At 40.7% G+C, this 12,623-nt stretch overlaps 1 protein-coding gene across 6 annotated transcripts in view; it reads left to right on the top strand.

Annotated features, from left to right (window-relative positions):
* Positions 1 to 12,036, top strand: part of Smg7 (SMG7 nonsense mediated mRNA decay factor) — a 57,209-nt gene extending 45,173 nt beyond the window's left edge. For 3 of the 6 annotated variants that reach the window (XM_051185977.1, XM_051185973.1, XM_051185972.1), the window contains 11 exons: positions 1,028 to 1,147; positions 1,811 to 2,231; positions 4,599 to 4,743; positions 5,149 to 5,531; positions 6,548 to 6,919; positions 7,565 to 7,714; positions 9,367 to 9,447; positions 9,752 to 9,911; positions 10,557 to 10,727; positions 10,849 to 10,994; positions 11,522 to 12,036. In XM_051185977.1, coding sequence (XP_051041934.1) covers positions 1,028 to 1,147; positions 1,811 to 2,231; positions 4,599 to 4,743; positions 5,149 to 5,531; positions 6,548 to 6,919; positions 7,565 to 7,714; positions 9,367 to 9,447; positions 9,752 to 9,911; positions 10,557 to 10,727; positions 10,849 to 10,994; positions 11,522 to 11,635 — 2,263 coding nt within the window. In that variant the 3' untranslated portion in view covers positions 11,636 to 12,036. The remainder of the gene's footprint in view (positions 1 to 1,027; positions 1,148 to 1,810; positions 2,232 to 4,598; positions 4,744 to 5,148; positions 5,532 to 6,547; positions 6,920 to 7,564; positions 7,715 to 9,366; positions 9,448 to 9,751; positions 9,912 to 10,556; positions 10,728 to 10,848; positions 10,995 to 11,521) is intronic. The other 3 variants (XM_051185974.1, XM_051185976.1, XM_051185975.1) reach the window with 3 other exon arrangements.
* The last annotated feature ends 587 nt before the right edge of the window (positions 12,037 to 12,623 follow it).

Genomic DNA, 12,623 nt, shown 5'->3' with positions numbered 1-12,623 from the left:
TTTTACTTTCTAGCCCAGCTATCCTCAAACCTGCTGTCTTCCTCCAGCTCCCAAATGCCAGAATTATAGGCATGCACCATTACCCCTGACTTAAGTAACTTTTTTTTTTTATTACAATTATTGGCGAGAGACCTCAGGAGCTCTTTTTCCACATTGGCTTGGACTTCTGTCTATATAGTTTGTAACATTTGCACATTTTTCTGATTTAGAGTAAAGTGGCTTAAAAGTACATTGAGACTGTATTTAGTAGGCTCCTCAGGAGTAAGACACATGGGTAAGAGCAGCTGTTTTCTCTTATGAAGGACCCAGGTTTGATTCCCAGTACCTACAAGTCAACTCAAAACCACCTGAAACTCTAGTCTCAGGGAATCCAATGCCCTCTTCTGATCTCTAGGGATATCAGACATACACATGGTAAATGTACATACATGGAGGCAAAACATTCAGTCACATAAAAAAATAATAAATTTAAAAATGCATTTCAGAGACCTTAAGTATTATGATTATATTTTAATAAGACAAATTATTTAGAAAACAGGTGTTTGTGAAACTGCATTTGCCTAGCATTAGGCAAGGACCTGGGGTTCAATTTTAGGACCCCCAAACAAGCAACAACAACAAAAAAAGTTTATTCTTCTGGCTAAGAATCTTTAATAACAAAGCTTACGGATTATTTTTACTTCTTACCCAGAAAGTAAAAAATACTACTTTTTGTGGTTTGGTTTTGGTTTCTTAAGACAGCAGAGTTTCTTTGTGTAACTTTGGAGCCTGTCCTGGAACTCATCTGTAGACCAGGCTGGCCTTGAACTCAGAGAGATCTGCCTGCCTCTGCCTCCCAAGTGCTGGCACCAAAGGTGTGCACTTGTTTCTTGTATTTGAAATCTTTGGAAGTATAAATTCCAAATAAACACCATTGATTACTGTGCTCTGTATCCTGTGTGGGAAACATCTTCAAGTTTTTTGCATTTGGTTATCAGGAAATTTTCTTTAGTATTTAATCTTCTGTAATGTGCTATGCCATTTTTAGGAACTTGGATTTTTCCAAAGGCCATCAGGGTATTACAGGAGACAAAGAAGGTCAGCAGAGACGAATACGACAGCAGCGTCTGATCTCTATAGGAAAGTGGATTGCTGACAATCAGCCACGGTATGCCCATGGCTTTCTCCTGCATTCCTTTTTGATTACTTAGCACACACACGCACGAATGCAAGCACACCTCATGTATATTTAGGCTTTGTTGTAAATACTATTGATGATGAACTAAGGGGTATTTATAGTGTATCTCATGACCCATTAGTTTATTTAAAGGTCTCTCTTCTCCCTGTTACACTAACTGTTATCTATGATAAGAAGAATTAGTCTTGTCTGTCATGTGCTGCTCCAATTTATAAGCATTATTTCAATTGGATTGGACTCTCAGGTCCAGTGAGTGATTGTGTGCTGGTCATTTCCAGTCAGTACAGAACAGGATAAAGCTAGAAGCTAGAGACAGAGCAGATGTGGTTGCTGGGGTATGGGAAGAACACAAGTTTTGGAGCCAGGTTCAAGTCATGCTTTGTAAATAAATATAACCACAGTTAGTAGAAACATGGGAAGGACAGAAGAATGAATGTATTGTGGTGCTGTGAAATATGTAGTCATGATACTTTTTGTGCTAGCTGGATCTGTATTGTTCTATTTCCATTTTTTTTTTAATTTTGCCTAAAATATATATTCACTTGAAGCTACACAAAGTTGAGTTACTGTTTTCTTAGTTTTATATTTTTTTCATATATGGATTTATTCTTGTGCTTTTTTTTTTTTTTTTAGACTGATTCAGTGTGAAAATGAGGTAGGGAAACTGTTATTTATCACAGAAATTCCAGAATTAATACTAGAAGACCCCAGTGAAGCCAAAGAGAACCTCATCCTACAAGAAACATCTGTGATAGAGTCACTAGCTACTGATGGGAGCCCAGGACTGAAGTCAGTGCTGTCTACGGGCCGAAATCCAAGCAACAGCTGTGACACAGGAGAGAAACCAGTGGTCACCTTCAAAGAGAACATTAAGCCACGAGAAGTGAACAGAGAGCAAGGAAGAAGCTTTCCTCCCAAAGAGGTGAGAAGGGACTGTAGCAAAGGTGTAACTAAGGAGGATGGAAAGAAGGACAGCAACAAGAGGAGAGCTGAGACCAAGAGATGCACCTTAGGAAAGTTACAGGAAACAGGAAAGCAGAATGTGGCAGTGCAGGTAAGCTGTATTTGAACTTTAAAGCAGGTAGAAGAAGGCTCACACGAATGGCAAGGTTTCTCATTTGTTCTTAACTACCAGTACATTGGCCATTCTTTGACTGCATAGGAAGGTATGTAAAGAGTTGTGGTAAATTGTTGATTTATTAATTCGAAGGAGTTCCTGAGTCTGTAAAGCCTTCTTTAAGTGCTCCACACAGGATTGTATTTTTCTTTGTATTATTACCACTTAACAAATCTTTCAGAAGAGTTTTTGGGTTTCTTAACATCCAGTGGAATTAGAGGCATATTAAAGCTTTTATAGTTTGTGTGTCATTTTTTCCCCCTTAAGAGTCACTGTGCAGGCTGGGTGGAGTGATATATACACCTCTAAACTAAGCACTCAAGAGGCAGAAGTGGGTGGGTCTTTGAGGTAGAGACTAGCCTAATCTAAATAGTAAGTTCTAGGCTAGCCAGGGCTACATAGTGAACTTAAAATGATTCACTGCACAAAATAAAACTTAACTTTTTTGATGCACCTTTTCTTGACATTATAACTGTTCGAGCCATGCTGCTATGTGGAATTTAATATCCTGGTTCAAAAAATTGATAAAGCAAGAACTCAAGTCTTGCTGAGAAAAACATTTCCCAGCTGTTATCTTTTTTTTATACCTTTCCAAAGAAATACTGGTAATTTTATGTAATACAAAAAGACCTTGGCTGTTTTATTAATACCATTATTGTTTTGATGATTACTTAAAGTAGCTGTGTGATTTGTTAATTCATTGTGGGAAATGCAGATGGCTGTTTGAGGAACTTCATTGTGTAGGAGGCTGCTTGTAAGTAAGAATACACATGTTCAGTTTACTTGCCTGATAGAATTGGGGAGGGGGCAAATAAAATGTGGTTCCCTTCTTTTTTAATGTTTTTGTGAGCACGCTTGTGTGTGTTCGTATGTCTTGCTGGTACACATGTGTACATATCTGAAGGTGAGAGAACAACCACAGGTATCATCTTCAGAAAAGCCATCTGCTCCCCTTGAGACAGGGTCTCTCATTGACCTAGAGCTCACCTAGGCTCGACTAGCTAGCAAGTAAGCCTTCCCCCTGATAGGATTATAAGTACACACCACCATACCTGGCATGCTTGTGTGAGTTTGGAGATTGAATTCTCATGTTTGCAAGCATTCTACTGACTGAGCCATTCTCCAAGCTACTTGCATATATAGGGAAAGACCTGAACAGAGAAGGGCATGAAGGGAAAGAAACAACAACAAAATCCCATCAAATTAGCCAGACCTGTGTTTGGGGACTAAGTCCAGCATTTTCTGTCCTGTAATGGCCTCCCAGTAAGATCCATGCGGATAATAAAGTTTCCTGAAAAGATGTGCTCTATCCATCTCTGATCAACCAGTAAATAACAAAATAAGTCTGGCATACCGGCATGACTGTTGTTTATGCCTATATCTCAGCACTTAGGAGACAGGAGGATTGCTACAAATTTGAGGCAAGTCTGGGCTACATAGCAAGTTTTCTAAGCTAGCCAATGCTTAGCAGAACTTGTCTCAACAATACAAAACAACAACAAAAATTTGGGATGCATAATATTACCAACCAACTTTTTCTGTTAACACTGCCCTTTTTGGTTTCTTGTGTGTGTTGTCGTCATCGTTCCCCCCCCCCCACCCCCAAACAGGGTTTCTCTTGTGTAGCCCTGGCTGTCCTGGAACTTGCTCTGTAGACCAGGCTGGCCTTGAACTTAAAGAGTTCAACCTGCTTCTGCCTCCCGAGTGCTGGTATTAAAGGCGTACACTGACACTGCCTGGCCACTACTGCCTATATTATTGCCTTTTGCTCAAACCTTGAACATGCACATGGCATTTTATTGGCTTGATTTTTAGGACTTTGGGCCTGTTTGTTACTTCTAGAAATATTTTTCTCAGGTTTAAATAACCTTGAGTAAGTACTACCTAGTTGAAATTAAAGCGAGAGTCATAGTATGTCACCTGTGAGATAATAGTTTTCATTAAATCACAATTCAGCATGAAGAACCCTAGATAGACCCCTTACCAGACAGCTAAAGATCATAGGCAAGTCTTCTAGCCTGTTGGCATGAGGTATCTCAATTATACAACAGATGTTTGTTCCTTTTTCTTATTTAGTTTATTTGTGGTTGTGTGAAAGCAAAATAATTCTACTAGTAAATCTAAGAAGCTCTTGTTTCTTTTACTAGTAATTTATTTTGATTTTCCTGTATTTAACTTAGATGAGCTTAGGTTTCTTCAGCACACTTTGGACATAATAAGGCTTTAAATATTTTCTTAGAGTAGGTGTTTTTTCCCTAATGCATGGGGATGAGGTTTTTATAGTTTTGCTTCTGTTAATTATAGGTAAAATCCCAGACAGAACTAAGAAAGACTCCAGTGTCTGAAGCCAGGAAAACACCTGTCACTCAAACTCCAAGTCAAGCAAATAATTCTCAGTTCATCCCCATTCATCACCCCGGAGCCTTCCCTCCTCTTCCCAGTCGACCAGGTAGGTACACACTCTCTACCTAATTCATCTGTATGGAGTTTTTTGGGTATACTTTGTATCCTTAGGGTCATGCTGCTAAGCTGTAGTGTATAGAAGAGAGAAGTTCAACTTTTCTAATACAGGATTCTTGTTGAGTCTTTTTTTTTTTTTTTTTTTTTTAAATCACATATAAATGCTGGTTAACTGCTGTGAAGGATTTGTTATCATTAAACATGAGAAGTATCTTTAGTATAGTCTGATTTAATGTGTAAAGGAAAAGTAACTAAGTCTATCTTAAGGTCATGTTAAAGACATGCATGGTTGATTGTTGCTTTTTTAATGTATTAGAATGTCCTCCCCTCAAATTTTGACCCTTTCTTTTGTTAAGTTTCTTTAGAACTAAAGCTGTGTTCTTCTGTTTTGAAGGGTTCCCGCCCCCAACATATGTTATCCCCCCTCCTGTGGCATTTTCTATGGGCTCAGGTTACACCTTCCCAGCTGGTGTTTCTGTCCCAGGAACCTTTCTTCAGTCTACAGCTCACTCTCCAGCAGGAAACCAGGTGCAAGCTGGGAAACAGTCCCACATTCCTTACAGCCAGCAACGGCCCTCTGGACCAGGGCCAATGAACCAGGGACCTCAACAATCACAGCCACCTTCTCAGCCACCCCTTACATCTTTACCAGCTCAGCCAACAGCACAGTCTACAAGCCAGTTGCAGGTTCAAGCTCTAGCTCAGCAGCAGCAATCCCCTACAAAAGTCATACCAGCTTTGGGGAAAAGCCCACCTCACCACTCTGGATTCCAGCAGGTAGGCAATAGTTCTGTGTACTGCCGGCTAGAATAGTGAGAAATGCTGAGATTATTCAGTGTTTTACCATTTAAAGGAATGGTGTATTAATTAGTTCTTCACTATCATTTTTCCATGCAACTTAATTACTCACTCTATTAATAAAGATTTTCTGTAAATCTTATTTTCTTAATGTGAATGTGTGCATGCATATAGGCATGTGGGTGGGTGCATATGCACGTTTGTGCTTTAGTGTGGAAGCTGAAGGGCATTGTAGTGTCATCCTTAAAAATGTCCTATACCTCCTTTGAGACCGGTTCTCTCATTGGCTGGAGCTCACCAGTTAGGATAGACTAGCTGGTCCTAGGTCTTCCTATCTCCCCCTCTCTAGCACAGAGATCATAAGAATGTACCGTCATGACCAGCATTTTTGCATGGGTTCTGGGGACAGAACTTGGGTTCTTTATGAATTTTGTCATTCTTCTCACCCCCCCCCCCCACATCATAATAATTCTTACTTGGACATAAATAACAGAATGGGAATAGAATTATAATCTTGAGGTGATGGTAAGATGAATGTGACGCCAATCTTAGATGCCATGTCCTTACAGCACATAAAACAAGGGAATGCACATCCTGCCTGACTCACATACACATTCATTGCACTTAAGTAATTGAACTGAACAAAGATGGGGTCTTGGGGACCTTGTCAGAATCATTGAGTGTTAAAACGCTTATGGAGAAGGAAACTGCATTTTTGTCTGGAGTCTTGGTGTTAATTTTCCACAGATTCATTGTTTAAATCTTGAGTATTAACTATCAGTAAAGTTGAAGTTTATCAGCTGGGTACTGATGACTTTAATCCCAGCACTCAGGAGGCAGAAGCAGGTGGATTTCTGTGAGTTTGTGGTCAGCCTGGTCTATAGAGTGAGTGTCAGAACAGGCTCGATAGCTACTGAGAAACCCTGTCTTGAAAAACAAAACAAAAATTGTAGTTTATCTTCGACTTGACAGGCACCTCTTTTTTTTTTTTTTAGTATCAGCAGGCAGATGCCTCCAAACAGCTGTGGAATCCCCCTCAGGTTCAAGGCCCACTAGGGAAAATCATGCCTGTGAAACAGCCCTACTACCTTCAAACCCAAGACCCTATAAAACTGTTTGAGCCGTCATTGCAACCTCCTGTAATACAGCAGCAGCCTCTAGAGAAAAAAATGAAGCCTTTCCCCATGGAGCCATATAACCACAATCCCTCAGAAGTCAAGGTCCCAGAGTTCTACTGGGATTCTTCCTACAGCATGGCTGATAACAGAGCAGTAATGGCACAGCAACCAAATATGGACCGCAGGAGCAAGCGGTCACCAGGAGTCTTCCGTCCAGAGCAGGACCCTGTGCCCAGGATGCCGTTTGAGGTGTGTGTCCTTTCCCATCACCAGATTCTGTGAAGATAAGCCTGGGGTTATGGAGCTTTAGAGTTTCTCAAATTGACAGTTTAAAATTTATACATGTTTATGAGAAACGGACATTAATAAAGCCTACTCATGGTATAGGACTTGACCTCTTCAAAATCACATGTGTTTAGGGAACTGAAGAGTTTAGTAGTTGATTATTGAACTGTATTGGTGGCAGAAAAACAATCTAATGGCATCACGGTAGAGAATTCTGAGAAGAGCTGCTTAGTTGGGTTGAGTCATCTAAGTTTAAAAATAGGTTTCATGGATATTTAAACAAATTGCTTTCTTAAGTCAGCCAGTCATCTCCTTGCTCTGCTTACTCAGGAAAAACCACTGTAAACTTTGAAAGAACTGCTCTATGTTACTTTACTGACTAGCTGCATGAACATTATGTCCTGCTCTAGTGGTAGTTTACTCTTCTGTGACTTGTTCTTCCTTCCCTATTGGCTGTGTCACTTTGCCTTTGTATTTCAGCTTGTTCCTTGTATGCTACATCACAGTTAATTACCCTTGGCTTTAGTTGTGTTAGCCAACTAATCATGCTACTATTCTTATGTGCTTTTGTCCCTAATTACATCTCACAGTGATCCTTTCTGTCACTAGGACCCCAAGAGCTCCCCTCTGCTTCCTCCGGACCTGTTAAAGAGTCTGGCTGCCTTGGAGGAAGAGGAAGAGCTGATCTTTTCTAACCCTCCTGATCTTTACCCAGCTTTGCTGGGTCCTCTCGCCTCTCTTCCTGGACGAAGCCTCTTTGTATGTATTTGACATAACTCTGCTTCTTGCTCTAACCACAGCTGCTTTTCTGAGGCTTTTATAATACTTAGTGTAGGTGAGCTCTTCTTTCTAGGGCTTTCCTCTTTATGAGAATATAAAGTATATTTCCATATTGCCTGAAATTAACCTGATAATGTAGTAAAGCACAACCAGAGGTACTGACTCTAGTTCCCCCAAATTATAGTCATAGCCTGGATATGTGTCAGCTGGAAAGCGTCTGTGATGCTGGCAAGCTAACTCCCTTTTCAGGTAGTATGTACACCTGAACTCAAATGTCAAGTGTTTTTAATTCTCAGATGTATTCTAAATTAAAAGAAATACATTCCACCCTTTATAGCTGATTGATGGATTTCTCTTTTGGCTCACTGAACCATAAAAGAGCCCTGATCTAAATTCAGAGTTGGAATCATAAAACAAAATGGGTAAAAATGAAGGACCTCTCTGGAAACAGGGTTAGAGTAATATAAATGAGTGCCTGAGAATGTAAAGAGTAGGGATAATATAGAATAAAATGCAAGAGTTGGTTACAGATACCTATTTGAGAAGTCTTCTAGACCCCAGCCTGCAGAATGTCACCCATTATGCTCACTAGTATCTACATAATATTTTAACTCAGGGCGTGGGGTATAAATAATAGGAAGGAAGGTGTATTTCATGAAACTCCCTCCCCTTCTCTACATCTTAATGTAACATAAAAAGATTTTGAGGTTCCCCCCCCAGCCCTTTCCTACCTAGAAATAGAGGACAATAAAATAACTTAGAGAATTAAAATGTATTAATCATAGAATCAGGAGAAATAAAAATAGCTTTATGATAGTTGCTGCCATCCCTGATACTTGAACTTGCCTGGGTAAGTGGTAGTAAAGACTTCCTTGGGGATGGAGCATGGGACCATAAAGGGTGGAGTACTCAGCTGCTACACTGTTGGCTCACATGTGTACCTGTCCTGTGCCTTTTTCTGCTGGTGTGGTTTGAGATTGCAGATGGTACCTGTGTGTCCACTGTGTCCTTGTCCATTAACTCTTCTTATTCCTGCCCATTTGGTTAGAAACAGAGTGATGATAGAACAAGTGGGGCCTTGAATGTTTCTCTTATTTTGCATGTTTACAAAAAACAGTGGAAAGCAATAGCCCTTCTTGTACTTAACATAGTTGATAATGCAATGTGTGTGGAAATGCTTTACATATAATCGGTATTGAGCACGTTATTGAACTTCTGTTCAATGACAGCAAGCCTTAAACCAACTTTCTCTCTCCTACCCCCAATAACTAAATAAAAACTCAACTTAAAGTTTAATGTATATCACAAGTACAGCTGCTTTAGGAAATAGGAAAACAAAAGCAGCTATCAGAATGGATTTGAAAGGCTTTTTAAAGTCATCAATAAACCCAGGAAAGGAGGTTGACTCACCTGTGGCAACTGGCACTTTACTTAGCTGGTCATGGTATTGACATATGTGAATTTAAACTTTCCCAAGTCTTAAACTGTGTACACGCGAGACTGATAGACACGTGCTTAAATGTTAGTCTTTTATTGTGAAAGTACAAGTAAGGATCTTTTACTTTTTTACTCTAAAATGGAAGGAATCACTGTTTCTTTGTTTTGTCTCTCCCCCACCCCCGGGACTGAAGAAATCCTTACTGGAGAAACCTTCAGAACTCATGTCACACTCATCTTCTTTCCTGTCCCTCACTGGATTCTCTGTCAATCAGGTAGGTAAAGTAGTTCAGAATCTTACTTTAGGTTTTTATTATTTCTTCTTTGCAGTGTAGTAGTATTTTGTGAGTCTTGGCTCTGCCTCATTTGTCTCATTGTAATTGAACAGACTAGCGACTTAATATGTGATAAGTTTGGGCCTTTTAAATTTCTCATACTGAATTTCTGAGAGCTTGGTTGTCCATTCAAATAAAAGTGAAAGAAGTTAGTCTTTGGGAGTTTGTCTTGCCAAGAAAGCTGTGGCTATGGCATTGTCTTTCTTAATCTCTCTTTCTAAACTGTTAACTTAACATCTTTCAGGAACGATATCCAAACAGTAGTATGTTCAATGAAGTGTATGGAAAGAACATGACAACCAGCTCCAAAGCAGAACTGAACCCCTCAGTTGCCTCCCAGGAAACATCATTGTACTCCCTTTTTGAAGGGACCCCTTGGTCTCCATCACTTCCTGCCAGTTCAGGTATCAGCTAGTCTTTAAATTGTAAAATTTGCCTTGTCCTTTCTTTCATTTGAGTAATAATTAGTCCTTCAATAATGAGAAGGATTTTTTTAATTATCATATTTGTTTCTTTCTCTTTAAAAAAAATGTTTTGGGGACTTGTTTTTATGTGTATTTGCATTTGCCTGCATGTGTATTTACCATATGTGTGTAATGCCCATGGAGGCCAGAAGAGGGTATCAGATGGTTTGGTGGTGGGTGCTGGAAATCAAACCCAATTTCTATGGAAGAGCACCCAGTGCTCTTAACTGCCAAGATGCCCCCTTTTGTTTCAATTTCATAAGGTGCAATTTATAATTATTCTTAAGAACAAGATATTCTGATTCTGAGGGATAATTAAATATTTAGATGAAACAGGTCAGAACTGCATGTCTGACAGATTTGTCTGAAGTTTCTTTTTAGGGTGGAGAATGTGCCTTGGATATGTGCAGTCAGGCACATTAGTGATCTGACAGACTGCCTCATGGGCCTTCATCCATCCCTTTCTCCAAAGCCTTATATAATGCTTTCATCCACACTTTGATGATCAAATCTGAAGGAAACATTAGTTCTTGGTTTAGTTTGTGAAACACCTCTTAATGTTCTTGTGTTGTTACTATTTAACAGATCATTCAACACCAGCCAGCCAGTCTCCTCATTCCTCTAACCCAAGCAGCCTGCCCAGTTCTCCTCCAACACATAACCATAATTCTGCTCCTTTCTCTAATTTTGGACCCATTGGGACTCCAGATAACAGGGATAGGCGGCCCACAGATCGATGGAAAACTGATAAACCAGGTAGATTCACATTTCTTTATTTGCCAGGCAAAAGGAAAGTGACTTGCTCTAATTTTGCCTGGAGCTTGATATGTGCTGCTGATAAAAACATTTTGAATTCTTACCCATTTTCATCTCTTAGCTATGGGTGGTTTTGGTGTTGATTATCTCTCAGCAACATCATCATCTGAGAGCAGTTGGCATCAGGCTAGCACTCCAAGTGGCACCTGGACAGGCCACGGCCCCTCCATGGAGGATTCCTCTGCTGTCCTCATGGAAAGCCTAAAGGTGAGTAGATTGTGGGGCAGGAAGCACGAGGCTCCACTATGGAAGTGTCTCTGCTTTTTCCTCCATAAGATTGAGAGGAATATGGGTTAACCCAATGTAGTATCAGGGTGTGCAAAATGGGTTTGGTTTCAATCTTGTGTTAAAACTCATTTGTCTTGGTGTGCTTGATTTAAGGCTTTATTTGACCAATTAAGAGTATTTAAATGTTTTGTTTGCCTAAAACCTTTATAGTAAAGGGTGGTGCATGCTGTAATCACCAAATGGTGTAGGTGGGAGGGTTAATTTTTCCAGGCCAGTCTAAGGTACATATCAAATCCTGGCTTAGGGTTAAAAAACTGCAATTTTGCTGTTTGAAGTTTTAAAATAATCTTAGGAACAAATCTTTTCTTAGAGCTTTTCTTAGAGCTGAGTTGCTTGGGATTTAGAGGATATGTTTACTTTTACAGCTGGATAGGATTTAAAACAGATCCCTGTCAGACAAGCAAGACATTTGACCTCTGCTGACAACTTTCTGGGCTATTTTTCAGTCTATCTGGTCCAGTTCCATGATGCATCCTGGACCCTCCGCTCTGGAGCAGTTGTTAATGCAGCAGAAGCAGAAACAGCAGCGGGGACAAGGTGCCATGAACCCTCCACACTGAGGCCACAATAGCGACCCAGGGAATGAAGGCTCCATAAACCATGGCATGTTGGGTTTGCAGGACTGGCCCACACAGTCCCTGCAGGTGGCAGCCCTCTTGTCTGTTTCTTGCTGTCGAGAGGGTGTAAGTGTTCCACCAGCCCGCTGAGTGTGCACGAAATGTTCGCAGTGCAACAAAAAGAAAAAACCCATGCGGAACTCTGGTTCCCCGGGGCTTTCCGGAGGAGAGAGGAGCTGCTGTTTGTCTCACTCAGTTACTGACAGCACGCCTCTCACCTTCTCCACCGCGCATGTCCCCAACACGTGGGAAGTGGAAGCTGAGAAGGGAAGGCAGATGGGAGAAGCCAATAGGAACTTCTCAGTCCTTTTTTCCTCTTTGGGGAATAAAATAGGAATCCATTATGAGTGCTTTGCTGACTGAGAATGTAGTTGAAATTATTCTTAAACATCTTTTATTGTTATTTCTCTCAGTAGCAAAATATCACACTGAATTCTTCCATACACAGGTGTACTTCTAAGTCAGTGTGGAGCAAAGACAGTCCTGTTTGCTGCTCCTGTGAGAGGTCGGTGGTGACAGGACAGGGAACTGACCTCTTAAGCCAGTGGGAGTGTTCCGTAAGGGAGAGTACAGGCCTCTTAGAAGGTTCTGGTAGGCCTTCCTCCAGCCTGGAAACTCCAGCAGGAAATGCCCTTCACTCTGTAGGTGCTCGAGCCCCAATCGAGGATGCAGTGTGGGTGGTGCTGCTGGGCTAGACCAGCAGGTGGCTGCTGTAAGATTTCAAATTAATGTTTTTGATTCCTACACTTTTGCAGTAGCGTAGCAAGCAGTCTCACAGAAGGCAGGCTAGTCCATTCATAGCCTGGAACACATTTTAATAGGTGGATGCTTTCAGTGTGGTTATTTTTTAAGTTGGTTTTGTGTCCCCATCCTGCTTACCAGCCTCCACCCCTTTAGCCATATGCTGTATCCTAGTAATTGTTTTATCCCT

Source organism: Phodopus roborovskii, unplaced genomic scaffold (assembly GCF_943737965.1).
Source record: "Phodopus roborovskii unplaced genomic scaffold, PHOROB, whole genome shotgun sequence".
In the NCBI taxonomy this organism is placed as follows: domain Eukaryota; kingdom Metazoa; phylum Chordata; class Mammalia; order Rodentia; family Cricetidae; genus Phodopus; species Phodopus roborovskii.
Note: the sequence above shows the minus strand (reverse complement) of the source record. Positions and strands in the feature narration are given on the sequence as shown.